This window comes from Octodon degus, unplaced genomic scaffold (genome assembly GCF_000260255.1).
Source record: "Octodon degus isolate 3935 unplaced genomic scaffold, OctDeg1.0 scaffold00055, whole genome shotgun sequence".
NCBI lineage: Eukaryota > Metazoa > Chordata > Mammalia > Rodentia > Octodontidae > Octodon > Octodon degus.
This window is the reverse complement of record NW_004524631.1, coordinates 8,950,148-8,970,149: the sequence shown is the minus strand read 5'-3', so window position 1 is coordinate 8,970,149 and position 20,002 is coordinate 8,950,148. Positions and strand designations below refer to the sequence as shown.

The window sequence follows — 20,002 nt, the reverse complement described above, 5'->3', positions numbered from 1 at the left end:
TCCCCAGCCCCTCTCTTGGTCTATTGAAAGGATCAGTTAATGTTTAATTTTTTAGTGTATCAGAGTTATTTAATTATGTTCTTAGTAAGAAATGTAGAACACTCTAATTTATGAGGATAAATTCCATTTGTCAGAGCAAAAATGGACCAAAGGTAGCCCTGGAGCTGTGGAATAGCTTTGATTTTTGCTAAAATCTGTGAGTCCACTGCTTTCTGATCCACTTTGCACTGCTCTGAAATCTGGTATCTCTCTTTCTCGATGTCGAAGATCTCGCCCTCCTGGTGTCTGGGTTTCCACAGCTGCTGCTTCTTGAAGTAAGCATCAGTGAAGTGTTTGGTGATTTTCATTTTGCTGATATCAATTTTTGTAGAGGTGGCAATGACAAATTTCTGGAGTGTTCTTCATAAAGGAACACGATTAAGGCTAAGAAGCCCAGTTACAAGTAGCAAGCCCTTGGCCAACTGCTTCAGGAAGACCACTCTCTTGCTTCTGTGACGCCTGGTGAGGATGATCAAGATGGTGCTGGGAGTGATGCTAGCTCAAAGTTTCCTTACATGCTGACTGAAGGGTTTCTTGCTGTGGCTCAAGAGCTTTGAAGCACATCTTCAGTAGGGTAGTCTTTAGGCATTTTTCGAGCTTAACCACATAGGTACCACCATTCTTGTTCCCACTGACTGGTTTTGTGATGGTAGCAAGAACTTTCTCCTTTTTCTTCTCAACCTTTGATTTAGCAGCTGTGTACTTTCTCTTGTACAAAGCCTTTCTGGAATACATAGCAGATCGGGAGTATCTACCAATTCCTCTGACCAGGCCAGGGTTTCAGCTGCAGTGGGGTTGCCCTTTCATGGACTTTTTTGCCTTCACCTTTCCCTTTTTGCCAGTACTACTGGCAGAAGCCTTCTTGGTTTCAGGTTTCTTCTCTTTGGTGTCTGGCTTCTCAGTTCTTTTGCTGGCCATCTTGCAAGATGGCAAAAAGCAATGTTTAATTTTTAAAATGTCTTAAATTTAAATTTTTTTCTTTTTAATTTCATATAACTTTTTTAAACCAGTCTTGCAGATTTATAGCTGGTAACCTAAACAACTAATTTAAAGATGACATTATGCAATACAACAACCATTGTCGAGTTCCTAATATTTTCTTCAGTGAAATTTTGTATTTTTTTTTACCATTTTATATTCTTTAAAAAATAAAATTTAGTATTTAGATTAGTATGCTTAGTATGTATGTACTTGGATGTCTTATTTTTCATTAAAATGGAGTTACTAAAATGTTTCCTATTGCTCCTCTTCTTGTCTAAGTTTTATGAAAATCATTTCGCTCTAGTTCTAAGACATAAAATGATTCTAATATAACTTTTAATAACTATCATAGACATACCTCATAAGACAACCTAATACATCCTAAAACTTCATATTTATTTTCTGTATTAATCAGAAAACAACATCCTAAAGAAAGGAAAACCTTTAACTTCAACAAGTTTTTGTATTTTTTTTTTTACTGTAATCAATACTTCTTTTAAAGAAATATTTGTTAATGCAAGCATACTTGGTTCATATATTTCGGTAGAAAGAATCATGATACAAATTACTGCATTAGGGCAGATTCCATAACCTTTCTGGCTTTACTTTCGAAACCATTTATCTATCTGTTATTTGTCTATTTATTTTGTGTTCATAAGGTTTGAACTCAAGGCCTTTGCACTGAGCTGTATCACAGCCATTTTATCATTCTGAAAAAGGGCTTCACTAAGTTGCTATGTTGCCCAGGTGGGGCAAGGCTTATGATCTTCCTGCCTCAGCTTCAGAGAGTGCTTAGATCATAGAGATAGGCCATCATGCCTGGTAAAGCTACTTTTGAAAATAATATTCTACTTATGATCACTATACTTACAATACTTTTTCTTCTTACAAAATTAATGCATATTTATGTATAATAACACAACATTTATTAAAACAAAAATAATGATTATTTTTGTTTAAAAACTGTTAGAATTATAAGTAGATATAGTTTTTAAAAAATAATGTTTAACTCAATTTCATGGATAAGTATTTTTTGATAGTATGAGAATAGGCTTATTTATGTCCAGCAGATCAATGTCACCATTAAGATGAACTTTTAAACTGCGGTAAGTTTTATTGAGTTGAAATATTGAATGCATTCACTGTATAACAGAACCTGCACTTGTTTATCTGTTCATGGTGAGTCCCTGTTGGATATAAAGTATAAAATTGGGGCCAGGGAGATGGCTCAGTGGAATAAGTGCTTCCCTGGCAAGCACAAGGGCCTGAGTTCAATCCCTGCTTCCTCCAAAGAAAAAAAGCATAAAATCGGGGCTGGAAGATAGCTCAGTGGAATAAATGCTTGCCTGGCAAGCTCAAGGTCCTGAGTTTGATCCCTGGATCACCAAAAACAAAACAAGCAAGCAAACGTAAAGCATAAAATTGTCCATAATGCTAAAAGAGGGAAACACCTTGTAAAAATTTATAAGCAGTAATTGCCAGCTTGAAAAGTTAAATATGGGGGCCGGGGAGATGGCTCAGTGGAATAAGCGCTTCCCTGGCAAGTGCAAGGACCTGAGTCCAATCCCCAGTTCCACCAAAAAAAAGAAAAAGAAAAAGAAAAGTTAAATAGGTTATGTACTAGGTCAAAAATTCATTCATTTTACAGTATCTTTAGTTTTGTGTCTACATCATATATTTTCCAACTTATATATTCGAATGCTGTTGCTACATCATCCCTTCAATGCCTCATTTTGTATGAGCATAATCAAAAGGATCTTTCAGGGGCTGGGGAGATGGCTCAGTAGAATATGTGCCTGCCTGGCAAGCGCAAGGGCCTGAATTCAATCCCCGATTCTGGAAAAAAAGAAAAAAAAAAAGGATCTTACTGTCCAAAATTAGTTTTAGCATAATTTACATTCTATGAAATAAAAATTTAAAGTCAACATATTTAATATTTTATTCTCATCCTCAGTAACAAAATCTTATAACTGTTTTCCCCCCTGTATGTTTTCCAGGTTCACAGTGGAACAGGAAATTGATTTAAAAGACATTTTGAACTCTCTTGGAATAACTGAAATATTCTTAAAAAATGCAAATTTGACTGCTTTGTCTGGTAAGAAATATTAATTTAAAATGTTATTCTATAAAGGTGTCTCAAAATCCTCTACTTCTGTGGAATTTTGAGGCAAAATATGGTTTTGCCTGCCAAATAAATCTAGTAAGAAGTATTTTTAACTTCTACAAACAAACTATAAATACAATCATAGCATTAAATTTGTATTATGTTGCCCATGTCTTATCTTTGATAATAAATCGCATTCTCAGAGGCCTTGGCTTACACATCTTGGAATTTTCCATCTTATCCGACACAATGCCATATGAGTAGATAATCAATAAATGTGTTGATTGAATATTTCAATATGTCCCACTGTAATGAATCATCAGAAGGGAGAAGGAAGAGCAGATAATTGAATGTCACTTGCTGTGAGAATTAGATCAAACATTTTTATAAAGAATAAAGAATAAAGTAAGATTATATAATTCTCTTCTAATGCCTTCCATAAAAAACGATGGTTTTGAAGAAGTACTTTCAAAGGATACTGACACATTGGGACACTGGGTAATTTGTTTTAAACAGTCCAAAGGAAAAATGCTATTTGATTTGATCCAGATATCCAACATATTTTATGAATAAGCATCATAAAATTTTAATTATATTAAAGCATTTAGAATGTTCAACATACTTTTGGGTCTATTTTTAAGTGGCTATCCATAAGGCATTTATCATTAATATGACAACAAGCTGGGCATGGTGATGTATATCTATGGTCTCAGGAAGATTGCTTGAGTTTGGGACTAACTTTGCACCAACCATGTGAAAAACTAAACGTGCACTGAAGCATGAGGACGCATGCCCACAACCCCAGCTACTCAGAGGGTGGAGGATGGAGAATGGCAAGTGCAGGCCAGCCTGACCAACTTAGCAAAGATCTGTCTCAAAATAAAAGAGAAAATAATTTAGAGGGCTGGGTGTATAGCTCAACAATGTCTGGGTTCATTTCCCAACACCACCAAAAGCAAAACACATCAAAAAAAGAGAAAAATGGCAATCATAGACTTAATGTTTAGTAAGTTGATGTAATGATTATTTTCTACTTCCTGATAAGATAAAGACATGTATTAAGAAAAAAAAAAAACCCTCAAATTATAAAGTTCTCCTTACATGCAGGCTTACTGATCCCAGAATGCTGAAGTGTTAGAATTCCTGTGTTACAAACAAGTATTTAGATTTCTTCTCCCATATCAGAAGCTAACAGAAAAGCAAAGCTTTGTAGCATAGAAATATAGTTTTGATGCCTGGATTAAATCCAAGGAAATAGATGCTCTTTCTTCTGAAATTGCTTTTATATGTGCTATGCTATGTTTATATGTATATATGTAGTCTTCCAAACATGAGAGAAGAAATGAGGGAGAGGAAAGGAAGGAAAAGGAAAGGAGAAGAGAGAAGAGGAGAGGAAAGGAGAGGGCAAGAGAGGACAGGAGAGGAAAAGAGAGGAGAGGAGAGGAGAGGAGAGGAGAGGAGAGGTGAGGAAAGGGCCTACAAGCAAATCCCAAGAAATCTATGATCAGAATATCCTTTGCCCTTGCCCTGCCAGAGTTAGAATTGTGCAGAATGTTTTCTAAACAATATTTAGCTTCTAGCAATGAGTTGCTATTAATGCATTTGGTACCACAACTTCTACTTCTTGTTCAGAGAGCTTGCAGCCCTGAGCCCTAATAGAGATTTTCTAAATGTCTTCTATATAAATGTCCCTGTCCACATGAGAGAAATGAGCTTTCCCTGAGTAAATGTTTTTGTGGCTTACACCCAAGTTCCAAGGGCTCTAGATTCCTCACTGGGGTTGTCAAGAGTGTAGGGCATTCCAAAGATCATATGGACTCTTTATCCCTGAGTCAGAAATATATTCACAGTTGAAGCATAGTATAATTTAAACTGCGAAAGCTCTCTTCCTTAGGAAATTGAGACAATCTGTCTTACCAAACTGGCCGAACTCCAACTGGATAATTGTGTTCTGCCTTCTTAACATGGTTCTCTTTTCAGTTTGATTAGTGATTCCTTATTGTCTCACTCAAACACCCAGGTATTTATTTTACACAACTACAATATCTGCTGCCTCTTAGTCCTGAGGGAGAAGCAGTACTGTGGCAAATCAATTATTGTGGTCAGTGTAGCTTATAATTTCTGACATATCTGGACGCTTTATGGGGTATTATTTAATTGCTTTTCCTATGTACAGAGACAATAGGCCATGAATATATATTAAGAATGCAGATGGTTTGGAAATTTTAAATAACTCCAGAACTTTCCAGGGTATTCATGTGTTCTATATGCAAACTGGCTTGTGTTGTGGTCAAACCTGCATGAGAACTGAGTCCTCCTCAGTGTCCTGTTCCTAGTTGCACTTTTGATACCTGGCACAGGCTGGCACATGGTTGGCATACAGTAAATGTCACAAAGGAAAAAATGGGTAAAGAGAAGAAGAAATAAATTTCACTGATCCTATTTTATCTATTATGAGTTATATTTCTTGAAATATTTTCCTCCTTAAACCATCAGCGTAGTGCCACCAAATCCAGTATATACCATTCTTAAACACCATTTAGTTCAAGGATTCAGAAATATTTGACAAAGTATCTAAGCAAAACCTCTCAAAGTTTTGTGAGCATTCTCCAGTTCTTAAGCTGCCCTGCTGGGATGGTGGTAGCTCTATCAAGTCAGTGATAACCCCCACCCCCACCAATTCTCATTAATTTATGAACCACTCATTCAAGGACTAGTATAGGTAGAAAGTTTGCCTCTGTTTCCTCTCAATTCTATACCATTTGTATCTTCATCCTTTATATAGACATCAGATTTTCTGCCTTACATGGTTAGTAGGCTTTTTACATTGCTGGTTCTATTTTGCATCTCCAAATAAAATGTAAACCTTGATATTAAAGTATCCATGATACTTGTTAATACTTGTGGATACCCAGGAAAAAATTTCTTGGGTTTGTTTAGTTATTACTTGGAGCTTTAATGGGAATCCCATGTATATATGCTGGGTTTTGTACCATGTCAGTTCCTTTCATTAAACAACTGCTAGTAAGATGCAGGCAATATAAGAAGCAGAGTGTATTAGGAATGGAAAGAAGTGATGATTGGACCAGGGTATAACTCATTACTCATAACTGTTTCTCAAGTGTAAGGTCCTGAGTTCAATTCATGGTGCAAAAACAAAATAATAATGATGATGATGGTATCATGTCTGACCTAGAGGGGCACGAAGAATTTAAAAGCTACCTTTAATAACAGGGAGGCTGGGAGAAATGTTTCAGTAGAACCGTGGTCTCACCAAGGGCAGTCCTCCTACCCTGGACGATGGCAGTAGCTGAAATGTTTTTCATTGTCACAACTGGGGGATGCTACTGGACTCAGCAAGAAGAGGCCGGGGATGCTTCTAAACTTTTTTGACAGTGCACAGAACACGTCCTGGCAATAAAGAGTGATACAACCAACAGTGTCGGTGGTGAAGGGGCTGAGAAACATAATAGGAGCAAAAGCATTAAGGAGATGGAAAAGGAAAAGAAAAAGGCAAGTGGGAGCATTTGAATAAAAGGAGAGGAATATCTTTTTGCATATATTTACCTTGCATATGTGTTACTTTTTTCACTTAATACACTTATTTAAAAGTTACAAAAATGTTTTTTTTTTTTTAAATTTGACTAACAGTAGATTTGACTAGTGAATTTTAGAGCACCCAAAGACCATCACTACTGTGACATTGTAATATTCTTAGATGACATAATGAAAATTGTATCTTTCTTCAGAAATCACAAATGTGATTTAGTAATGTGGAAACAACCTGCTTTAACCTTGGCTCTAGCAAGGCCGAGGTCTTTGCTAAGACCTCAAGTGCATTCTTTCATTTTTTATCTTACTACATCAACTCTTACGGGAGATTCCTGTTACTGTTATACTGGACTGTCTCAGTAGTCTTCCCGATGGCTTCTAAACTTACTCCAACCTAATCTGTTTTCTCTACCACTGCACCTCAAAAATGTGCTCTCAGATCATCCCACCTCTTTTTTTTTTTTTTTTGGAACCGGGGACTGAACTCAGGCCCTTGCACTTGCCAGGGAAGCGCTTATTCTACTGAGCCATTTCCCCGGCCCCTTCATTCCACCTCTTGATCAAAGCACGCCTTGGTCCGCTGTGCCTCACTTGTGGCCTGACCAGCTGCTGGGACCTCAGCTTCCTCCAGCCTTCATTCTGTCTGCTTCTGCACAGACAGCGAGCATGTGTCACCACCACAATGAACACTTGCTCTGTGCCTCAAGTCTCCCCTGTTTCCCATCATTATAAAATCTCTCGGCTTGAAATACTTAAAATGAGCCTCCACTTAGACCCCTCCAACAACTTCATCATGCCAGCATGGGGATACCAACCAGAAACAATCACTTGGTAAAATTCTTCATATTCTGTGCCTTTGTTTGTGGCACATGTCTTATCTCATGTTGTTTCATGTATCTAGTCTCATGTGATAGAATTTAAACCTGCCAAACACCAGTTGTTAGAAATGTTTCCTCACTGCCCAGCACCGTGTATCCTTCTTAATACTCACTGAATGGAGCAATGACTAGGATGAGATGTTCTGTGTGTATTAGGTTTGTTTCTTCACTTCAATTTGATTCTCCATTGCTTTTAATGCTAAATTCCATTTACATAAGACACAATAAAGACTCATATAATAAACACAGACTATAGAGGAAGTCTATAGCTGGAAGTCATTTTCTTCTCAGACTTTACTTAAAATGCTCATGTAGTTGCAGTGAGAATCCTGTTATAAAGCAGCAAGTATTTTTGTAATGGAAATGAATGACTGTCGGCATTTGGATTAATAGGTAATCCTCTTGGAAGGTGTAAGGGGAAAGAGAAAGAGGGTGTTAAATCCTTCAGCATAAAGTATGAGCTTTAATAAAAGAGCCAATAAAATAAAGGAATTAAGAAGACACAGTGAAAGCCATAGTCAGGTCAGACTCAAGTGCTGTAGATTTATGCTGGACCCGCTCCTACAGCCTGCCCTTGTTTGTTCTCCTTCTCCTTGCACCTGTAAGCCAGAGGACCCATTTTTCATTGCTATAATTCCACTACTGCTCCTGCTTCCTTGCCTGGGCCACCGCAACAGCCAACAAACTTGATCTTCCTGCCCTGTAGTTATTTGCGCTTCCAATTTACCCTTCACAGTGGCTGCCTCAAGTATCTTTTTTTTTTTTTTTTTTCAAGTATCTTCTGACATCAAAGCAGTCCTGTGCACTTATTCCTGGCTCTCTAACCTCATGGTCAAAGCTCTTGAAAGTACAAACGTCTCCTCCCACTTTCCACTTCCTCATAGCCCAAGCTCCAGCTGCACCTTCAAGTCACCTGCTTTTCTCCCACTTTGCCAATAAAATATCAGCTCAGAATATCCTTGCCCTCTTCTCTGGTTTTCCCTCATATACTTATTCCTCAAGAATCAGGCCAAATGTCAACATCTCTAAGCAGTTTCCTTCCTGAGTCACTTACTTTGCTTCATCCGGAGCCAGGCATTGGTTTGCCCCTACCTCTGTTACCGTATCTTACCTTTTTCTTGGGCTGTTTATTTGTATGCATGTCTTTGAGCTCCAAGCTCTTCAAAAGCAGGGACTGTGTGTGAGAGGTGAGGGCTGTGTTCTCCCCAGAGACCAGCCTAGTGCTGAGGGGCGGGTGTAGGATGAGGGGAGATGCTGAGTGGAGGAGCGTGGGAAGGAACGGTCCTAGATCCTGCCTAGTGGGAAAGGGTACTTCTCTCAAGCCTCCCACCACGTCCCTGCATCCTACATTGTAGCCACATCGCATGTCCCTTGCACCTCTGCACATGCCCAGCTCCTATTTCCTTTGCCCTACCTGTTGTCTCCACCCTACAGTCCTGCTTCTCATAGATGGTGGATAGCGCTTTGCATTCCTTTGGTCTCAGCTTCCTTAATAACCTTTGTTGAGTGTCTCCTCTTCTTAGCCCAGGCACCCACTAACACATTGTCTTGTTTTCGTAGTTATACTCACGATACCCTGAGTTTGTGGTCTTTTCTGGATTTACATTTTTTATTGTACTTTGATTTAAATCTGCCTTCACCTTATTGGGAAAGCATTGTTGAATTCCTAGTAGGATACCCAGTGCAGCAGCATGCCTGGAATACTGTAGCTGCCGACTACATTGAATGAATGAATGAATGAATGAATGAATGAATGAATGAATGTCTGCTGCTTCAAAATTAAAATCTATCCATAAAAGCAAACAACAAACCCTGTTCCTACTTTGAAAAATCACACATTCTAGAAAAATTTCTAAATTACATGTTAAAAGTATTTTAGCAAGTCAAGCACAGGCATTTTTGGTATTCTGTTATCATATTCTTTTCATTTGACTATTTTAAGCATGTCCTTGGTGACGCAGAAGCCTATTTAAACTGGCTGTGTTTGGGAACAGGGCCACAGAGGAAAGCAGTGGCTGCACTTGCATGCTGGCCATTGTGCCAGGATTATGTTAATGCTCAGACACTAGAGCCTGTGCCCTGCACAATACCAGCAGTGAGAGGCTACTGGAACAATATTTGCCCAGGGACTGAGTGAATGCATTACTACTTCGCCCTGCTTTCTTCAGAAGAGATGAATTTTTAATTCTTTTTGCTGAGTCCTTCTCTGGGGGAACTTAGGGTTAATTGGCCTTGTTCCCACCTTGTCTAGAGCAAAAAGCCTGGCTGCACGCAGGATCAGGACCAGCTATTTGGCAGCAGTGTCTGCTATGTCCAGAACGGGAGAGAAGGCCACTTGGGGCCAGTGTGCAAAATAAAGTTACGAAAAATAAAATATTTATTTGCCCTTGATTTATTAACTCAGTGGAAGACAGCTAATGGTCCTCTAACCAATAAGTTGAATTCACCATTATAAATTTTCTTTGTATTTCTCAAGTTCTGATCCATTTTGCTTAATACATGAGTGGATACCTGGTGCAGGGCAGCATGAGGTGATGTGGAGAACACAAGGAGCACGGGCAGGGTGCAGACCTGTGTGCAGCTGAGATGGAGGAGGGATGGCACTGTTAGCACGCAGTTACACAGGGTGGCTGAAATCAGAGCAAGGGTCTTTGGCTCTGAACTTGCTTATATTTCCATGTTGTTTGCTAGACTAAGGTACAGTGGCCTCAGATACATGGTTGCTTAAGTAATTCTCAGCTCTATTTTATTTTAATATAAAATATATTAGCTTGAAGTTGGTACCAATAAAAACAAATCTGTTTCCTTTAAATCCTCATATCTGTGATATGTTTTCTTATTTATCACATTTTTCCACAGGTATATCCAAAGGGGATAGTATTTTTCTGAGGATTTAGTGTCCTGGGTATTATTTATATCTTTAGACATTTATTAAGCATAGTGTAGCACTTAATCGTGCTGTATGAATCTGAGCATTGCATTCCATTTTTACTGTCTGAAATTTGTATAGAAAAAAAGAAAGAAATTTGTATAGTAACACTACTCTCCTGGATTGTTTTCCCTTTATTCTTCTATTTGATGAAATTATAAAGTTTGTGACTTTGGTCCTTTTCCCCTGTTTGTCTTTCTCAAATTTCCTAGGATATTTATTATATTGCTATCATATATTTTACTTATCACAAGAACAGACACTTTCTATGTATTTAGTACAGGGTATACAGGGTCTCACTACACAAATCTGACTCATAGTAATTCTCCTGTGGTTAGCCTCCCAAGAGCTGGGATTACAGGCATGTGCCACCACGTCCATTCTCAATCGCTGTCTCAGCATGCCCCGGGGGTGGGGTTGGCACAGCACACTGGAGATCAAACCCCAGCCCCTGTGGCAGCCTAAGCAGGCACTTTAATTCGCTGAGCTATCTGGCCGGCCCAAGAACAGACTTCATAGCTGTGGGCTTGAAACTGGCACACGTGACTCAGAGGGCTGCTTGTTATCACTGGAAGCTCTAAAAGGTTGTCCCTCACTGCTCTGGAGCCATAACTGGAGGCAGAATTGAAGTCATTATAGCTCCTGTGGAGTGACATTTAAAGTCTCAGTACACTCAAAGACAGGCAATATGAATGTCCACCCCTGTCCCTGAATAATTGCTGAAATCTTGTTTATTGCAATGTGCTAGATTAAATATAAGAAAATTGAACATTGCCAGTATACTCTCTTCACTTAGGTTAGTTCATCTTGAGACAGGGTTTTGCTGTGTAGCCCAGGCTGGCCTCAAACTCACAGCTATGCCTCTACTTCTACCTCCTAAGTGCTAGATTAAGCTGTGTACCACCATGTCAGCATGTTAGCTTAGATTTTGTGCCCATGTTGCAAGAAGCCAGGGATTTTAAGAAAAATGGTGCAGTCCTTCCCTTAAGTTGACAATCCAGGAAGAATCTGGGGAAACAAAGATATAAAAGTCATGAAATCCAAAGTGTTTTAGTTCAAATAATGTGGAATTCAGTGTTTGGGATGAAGAATGCTGAGTGCAGGAGGCGAGGCAGCCTGTGGAGGTGCTTGGCGTGAACACGAAGGTGTGCAGTTATGCAATATGCTGAGGTGGGCGGGAGGGCCCCCAGGGGACACAGGGCTGGGGCAGGGCCAGTGCTGTGGACTGATTCGCATGTAGATGAGCTCGCCCTGGAGAAGACTGCAGCACCAGCTGAAAGTGGTGGGCAGTTTGTGTCATAACACTGACATTTGCTGGAGCTGTGGCATCCATTGAAACATTATTATTATTATTATTATTATTATTATTATATCATCATCATCATCAGAATATATTTATTGGGGGAAAGAAAGCTCCTGTCCAAGAGAGGGACAGCACGAGGGCCTGAGCAGGTTGTCCCCTGGAAGCTGTCTCTTCTAGGGACTTTTATAGAGAAAAACTATGTGTTGAGGTGGGTCTAAGGTGGTGCAGAAGACATGGGAACTCGTTTAGGTGGGTATGAGGTGGGAAAAAACTATGGTCAACCAATGAGATTACAAGCACCGTTGCTCAGGTAAAATTGATTAAATTCAGTACCAAATGGGGAAGCGAGGCACATAGCAAGCAGGCATGAATCCAGGACCAGGTCTCTTCCTGTTGGGGGTTGGGCTAGTGACCCATTTGGGCTCTTTCAAGGTGATTGATAACTATTTAGAATACTAATCCCTGATGCCCATCCCTAGGGAAGTATGTAGCTGTATTTGTTTCCTCTTTTGTCTTGAGGTGTGACCCATATGGGAGTGTGTGTCTCTTCCAAGTTGCAAAGTCACCTTGTCTTCCATATTGTCTCCTTGAGGGCCTGGCCTTGTCTGACTGCCTATAATATTTCTATCTAACTCAGCTGCCTATAACATTCCCCCCTCTAAAGAAGTAATCCGAACTGGCACGAGAGAACCGTGGGCAATGGCCGTTCTGGCTTCTTCAGGCTGAAAGGGGTCGTAGTTGTTGACTGGCAGTCTGAGATTCCCTCCAGAGGTTCTATCTAAAGGCCCTCAATAGACACCAGTCATTTTCATCTTGGGTAGACGTATGGCTTTGAGCATGGAGGAAACAAAGTTCTATCCAATGATTTTAGTGGGAACCTCCAAATGACACAGTGAACAAAAAATGATGTCGGATGGATGACCTCCATATAATACAAGGGAAAAATGATCTCCCAACCTTAAAAGTACCTGGAATGAATTCATGTTCTCTAAAACTGAAGAATGAATTTTAGGAACAAATTCAGGTTATAAGCAGAATATATTTATTGGGAAAAAGAATGCTCCTGTCCAAGAGAGGGACAGGAGGGGGGCCCCAGTGTGTTATCCACCATTGAAACATTATTGAAATAATACTGTGGGCTCAAATTTTGTGACAGCTTTAAATTTTTTTTTTAAATTGACAAGTGAAACAAAATGTTTAAATCCGATTAAACCTATCTCCTCATTTATCACTCTTTGTGGTAAGGGCTTTCAAAATACTTCCTTGGAATTTTTGAAATGTGCAGTATGTTGTCATTCTCTAGTCGCTCTGTTGTGCAGCAGGGTGTTAGAACCTCTTGCTCCTATCTAACCGTGACATTGTGCCCATAATAACCTTGCCCCATTCTTTCTCAGCCCCACGTCCCCAGCCTCTGACAACTAACATCCTACTTTCAACTTCTGTGCAACCAACTGTTTTGAATCCTACGTATGAGTGAGATCACGTGCTACACTACTTGTCTTCCTGTAGCTGTCTTCACTGAACATGATGATCTACAGTTCCTTCTGTGTTGAGATAAATGATGTTTGTCTGTTGTAATAGCTTTATATTCCATATGTTTTCCATGTATAGCTAACTTGTTTCCATCCCTCAACCACTGGAAATAGTGCTGCAATGGACCTAGGAGTGCAGATGTCTCTTAAATATACTAATTTAATATCTTTTGTTTAGACACACTAGTAGGATTGCTAGGTCATATGGAAGTTCTACTTTTAATTTTTTGAGGAACCTCCATACTAATTTTCATAAGTGGCTCTGCCAGTTTACATTTCTCCCAAGTAATATTCAAGAGTTTCCTATTTTCCACATCCTCGACAGCTCTTGTTATTTTTAGTACTTTTGATTATAGCCATTCTTTTTTTTTTTTTTTTTTTTTTGTGGTACTGGGGATTGAACTCAGTACCCTGCACTTGCCAAGTAAGCATTTATTCTACTGAGCTATCTCCCTAGCCCTAGCCATTCTTTCTAGGATGAAACAATGCAATGTAATTTCGATTAGTATTTCTTTCTTTCTTTTTGTATTTTAGGGAAGGGTCTACAGGGTGTTCAGGGTCTCACTACTAGATCAGACACCTAGTGATCTGCCTGTCTACAGCCTCCCAAGAGCTGGGATTAAAGCTCTCAATTGCCATCTCAGTGTGCTCTGGAAGTGAGCCTGGCATAGCAGGCCCGGGGATCAAATCCCTTGGCCCCTGCGCCCACTTGCAGGCACTTTAATCCACTGAGCTATTTGGCTAGCCCTTGATTAGCATTTCCCTGATGATTAGTGAAGTTGAAATATTTTTTCAACAATTGTAGGTCTTCAAAGAAATGTAGAAATGTCCATTTAGATTTGTTAACTATTTTTTAATTGCCTTTTTTTCTTTCTTTCTTTTTTTGGTTGTTACTTTTTTACATTTTTATTTTATTTTATTGAGAAACAAATAGCAATGAGACAGTTTCAAAGCTGATGAATAGGACAGTTTCAATAATTAATACATTGTATGTTGTTATCTTCTTAGTGGTTATCCATAGTACAAGATGTAGACAGGATATCCTGTCCAAACACTATTAGGACAAATCTTTCTTCTCATTGAATTAAGTGAAAATAGCTGTATATCTATCCTAACTATTCTGTATATACAGGTACAAAATGGTCCTTCCTTTGTGTCCCCTTTTTTTGTTTAGTCCTGTCAAAGATGGGTATTCCCCTGGCATCTAAATACTATAGGTGTGTAAATTCAGCAGAACAATCCAACACAGTCCAGCAGTCCACAATAGTAGTGAGTTATCTGCAGAAGTTCACAGCTTTTACAGCTGAGCATATTAATATGGCTTTACTTTGTATATCTCATTTTAATACTTTTCTGCTGGATGGTTAAGACCAAGGTAGAGCAAGACTTATATAACAAGAAATGTAACTTTTGTATCTGATAAGGTCAGTCAAGTACCCTCAGGATTTAAAATCGCCTTTTTTCAATACTGGAGAACAGTACCCAGGAATACACTGCTGCTGAGCTGCATTCCTAGCCCAGCCCTTTTTATCTATTTATTTTTATTTATTTTGAGACAGATTTTTGCTGCGTTGCTCAAGCAGGACTCAGGCTTGTAATCTTCCTCCCTCAGTACTGGGACTGCAGAAGTGCAACGCCAAGCAGGAACCATGCCCGGCTTGCTATTGCGTTTTTTGTGGTTCCCAGACGTTCTGGATGTGAGCCCCTTATCAGATACGTATCTCTTAAATGCTTGATCCTGGTCTGTATGTTGTTCCTTCATGCTGTGAATTTTTTTCCTTTGCCAGGAGCAGGTTTTTTAGTTTTGTGTAATTCCACTTGTGGATTTTTGCCTGCATTTCCTGTGATTCTGAGGTCACGTGCAAATAATCCTTGGCCATTTCAATGTCCTCAAGCATCTCCCCCGTGTTTTCTTCTGGTAGTGTCATTGTCTCCAATCTCAGGTCTCAGTCGTTACTTCGTTTTTAGTCATGTTTTATAACTAATGAGAGATAGATACCTGCTTTCATTTTTCTGAATATAGCTATCCAGTTTTCCTAGGACCATTTATTGAAGACTGACCTTTTGCAATGCACGTTCTTAGTGTCTCTGTCAAAAATTAGTTGGTTGTAGATACATAGGCTAACCTTCAGACTCCATTCTGTTCCATTGGTCTTTATGTCTGTTTTCATGCTTATACCATGCTATTTTGATTACTGGAGCTTTGTAGAATGCTTTGAGATAAAGTAGTGAAATGATTCTTGCTTTGTTCTTTTTGTGGTTAAGGTTCCATAGAAATTTTAGGATTGTTTCAATAGTTCTCTGTAAAATGTTTAGTATTTTAGTAGGAATTATATTGACTTCAAACTGCTTAATGTGGTAAGGATATTTTAATACTGATGTTACTAATATATGAACATCAAATATTTTCCTACATTTTTGTGTCCTCTCCAATTTCTTTCATTATCGTTTATAATTTTTACTTATAGAATCTTTTACTTTGGTTAAACTTAGTCCTGTTTATTTGGCTATTGTGAATGATTTCTCTTTTAGATGCTTCATTATTGGCATCTAGCTCTGCTTCTGGGGTTCTTTCTTTTTGCTTCTATATGTCAAATTTATATCCTGCACACTTTTGAATATATATATATATTATATTATTATATATATTATATATATTATATATTATATATATATAATTGCTATCTGCAGAAAATGACAATTAGACTTCTTTTTGAATTCAGGTGCCCTTTATTTCTTTATCTTCCTGATATGCTAGCTAACACTTCTAGTACTATATTGAATAAAAATTATGAAAGCTGGTAACCTTGTCTTGCTCCAGACCTCAGTGAAGAGGGTTTCTGCTTTCTGTCATGCAATATACCATTAGCTCTTGGCTGATTATACATGACCTTAATTGTGGAGAGTTGCATCCATTCTTCAACTAATTTATAACTCAGCATTTTTATCATGAAGAGTTATTGCATTTGATCAAATGTCCTTTTGGATTTATTGAGAGCATCACATGGTTTTTGTCCTTCTGTGTGCTGCTGTAGTATATAATACATCTTGCTGTACTGATATTGAAATATCCCTGTGATGAACATCATTAAAACATAGTGAATAATCTCTTTAATGTGCTGTTAGAGTCAGTGTGCTATTATTTATTTGAGAATTTTTGTGTCTGTTTCTGTGTTAACCAAAGTTTCCTTTATATTTTTTTCTGTTTTGTTGTGTTGTGTTGTGTTTTGCTGTGTCCTTGTCTGGTTTTCATACTGGGGTATTACTGGGCTTGTGTAGAATTCCTTCTACTTCTACTTTTTGATATAATTTAACAAGAATTGGTATCCTTATTTAAATGCTTGATAGAATTCAATACTGAGGCCATTTAGGCCTGGGATTTTCTTTGATGGGTAGTTGTATTGTTAATTGGTTTTTATCACTTGTCACTGATTTTTCTAGGCTTTCTATTTATTCATGATTAAATCTTGGTAAGGCATGTGTATCAAAGACTTTGTCTATTTCTTCCATGTGTTGGCATATGGTTGTTCATAATAATTGCTAATGATCTTTCATATTTCTGTGGTATGAGTTGTTATGTTTTCCTAGTTTTCTGATTGTTTGAAAAAGTTTATATTCATATTAGTAGGTGGGTTTTTTCTGTGATTTTATTTTTATACTGCCCTTATTCAATTTATTAGCAAGGTAAGACTACCCATAGCTAAGATTGTAATGGTTACTGGATTATTCAGATAGTCTATATATTTCCTTTGCTCAACTTTACAGTTTACAACATCTGCTAAATTCAGGGCAAGTTTCTTCATTTTCAAAATTATCTGCATAGAGAATCTTTCACAGGAGATTACAACACCGTGGTCCTCATTTTTGGTGGTAGACACACACAGTTATACAGTGATGCCTTGATTCAGGAACTTAATTCCTGCCACAGTTCTGGTCACAAATCAAAATGCACAAGAACCAAATCAAATTTCCCCATAAGGTCAATGTTGAACCTAACCAGTGGACATGATTTGGTTCTTGTTCAATTTAGTTTGTGAACAGAATTATGAAAGGAGTTAAGTTCATGAACCCACATACCACTGCATAAATCTAGCAAATATATCAAGTGGTGTTTTGTAAGTAAAGTTCATAATGAAAAAGTGACCCTCTCATATTAACATTTATCTGCAGAAACCTTATCTAACATTTTTTTGTGATTTTCCTCAGAGATCTTTTTTTGTATTTTTAGTCTTCCATGCCTCTGCATACATTTTGGAGCAGTTGTTCTTTTATTCTTTTTATAAGATTTGTTCACTTGTTAGCTCTTAAATAACTAGCTCCTTGAGACTTACTTTTGCTTTCTTGATCTTTTGCAACAAGTACTTTGTGTTACTCTTGCTACTCTCACCACTGTTCTTTGTGAATAAATGAGAGCATTGAAAGGACAGGTGACCGGAGGAAGGTACAGTACTTGGGTTAAAGACCAGAAGTGAAGGCATGCTTTTCTCTTTCTCGTTTCAAGGTTTCCACTGCAGCCAGCCAGTAGGTCAGGCCTAATAGCTACTGGAGGCAGTTTCTACTTTGAAATTGATGTGACAGAAATATCATTTGGTGCTTTTAAGAATTCTCCTCACATTCTTTGAAGAGTGCTTAGGTGACAATGTGGGTGTTTGTTACTTTTAGGATCTATATTCTGTCACTTTTGCATTCACAGCCATAATATTTGCTCTTGATGTAAGACCTTTCCATTACTGACTGCCTAAAGGAAATGGGCAGCAGAATCGGAAAATACCGTAGTGTAGCATTAGTTAACTGCTAAATAGTATATTTTATTATGTTGCAATTTGTATGCTTGTTTTACCAACTAAAAAATTTTGATTACTTAACACAATTTATAGTTTTCCTTTTGCTAAATATTTAACATAATTTATATTGTTATATACATAATGTATATTTTTTGTATTTTTTCATTTTGGCTTTGTCAAAACCAAACTACTTCTCTAGATTAGAGGCAGCTAATTTTCCTTAATTGTTAAATGTAAAATCCTAATTGCCTTTAATTTTTCTTCTGGTCACCAAAATGTGTACTATGAAAAAAACAGAATGGACTATCTGATAATGTCATGTTAATATACAATACCAAATACGATATGAGGAAATGCTACTGTTATTAAAAACATACCCAGAAATGCATTTGTTTGTTGCCTTGGGGCTCATTCACAGTAACAGGTGCTCTGCTACAGATGTTTCCAAAATATTAATGGACGTCATTTCCTCTGCATGTAAGATAATTATGTGTTTTTGAAAAGTCAAGAAAAATATATAGGCTGGAGATAGGATTTTGTTGCTTACAAAGTCTTATCAAGCAACCTGATTGTACTTTTACTGACTGATGCCTGGAATCAATGGCAAAGTTATCTGAAATTTGAATTTGATTTCCTAGAATTGAAAAAATTAAAAAGTGGGACAGCATAAACTTGAGTATAACTCGCTTTTTTCTCTATATTCTCCTTTTAAAAAATATATTTGGAGCATCTTTTCTGGTTGTTGTTTTGCCTTAATCTTGGGAAACACTTGTCAGCCCAAAACCAAAAGCCAGCTTCTAGCTTCTGAGGCCTGTCAGGACAGCAACCGAAACTGGGTGGCTAAGAGCACAGGAAGTTATGTTCTCACAGTGCCAGACGCTGGATGTCTGAGATAAGAGTGTCACCAGGGTTGGTCTTTTGAGACCTTTTTCCTGGCTTATAGGCAGTTGTCTTCTTCCTCTGTCTTCACATGGTATATTAGTATTCTCAGGAGAAATTTGTGTGGTTTGTGTGTGTGTGTGTGTGTGTGTGTGTCTGTCTGTCTGTCTGTCTGTCTGTCTGTCTGTCTGTCTGTCTCTCTGTCTGTGGTGCTTAAGTACATGTGTGTGGGGGGAAAGAAAGAGACAGATGCTTGAGAACAAGGGAGATTTGCTTATTTATTTTAGTTAAAGACTGGCTCATGTGGTAGCGGAGGTTTTGAAAATACATAATCTGCCGGTAGCAACCCCAGGAAGAAGCACGGAGGCAGAGGCAGCCTACTTGCATCAGGGAGTTAGTCTTGTTCTGTTGAGGACTTCGGCGATTAGATGAGGTCCATCCACATTGTGAGGATTTTATTTTATTCAAAGTCCACTGATTCAAGTGTTAATCCTATCCAAAAATACCTTCACAGAAGCATTGGCAGCAGTGTTTGACCAGTTACCTGAGCATTAAAGCTCAAGCAAGTTGGCACATTAAATTAACCACCATGCATGATCTCCCCTCCATACTCATCCACGTACAGATTTCCTCTTATAAGCACACTAGTCATACTGGATCAGAGCCCTTTCTAGTTAGTTCATTTCAATTGAAGATCTCATTTCTATTTGTAGACACCTTGTAAACTAATGGGTATTAGAAATTCACCATACGAATTTGAGGGTTGTATCATTCAATCATAATGATCATTAAATGTAAAAGCAAGCATAAATAGAAAAGAGGCGTTTTTTAAAAAAAAGTAATCTTACTGTTATTTAAAAATTTATTATTTTCTGTGTCTTGGGATAACACATCTTTGTAATTTTTTTTTTTTTTTGTGGAACCAGGGATTGAACTCAGGCCCTTGCTCTTGCCAGGGAAGCACTTATTCCACTGAGCCATCTCCCCGGCCCAAATTGGCTTAATTTCTTCCCTAATCTTT

The 20,002-nt window shown here is 38.1% G+C and overlaps 1 protein-coding gene across 1 annotated transcript in view; it reads left to right on the top strand.

Annotated features, from left to right (window-relative positions):
• Serpini1 (serpin family I member 1) overlaps positions 1-20,002 on the top strand; it is an 85,820-nt gene that overhangs the window by 61,220 nt on the left and 4,598 nt on the right. Inside the window, exon 7 of the mRNA XM_023717809.1 lies at positions 3,018-3,115. Within this exon, the coding sequence (XP_023573577.1) occupies positions 3,018-3,115 (98 nt within the window). The remainder of the gene's footprint in view (positions 1-3,017; positions 3,116-20,002) is intronic.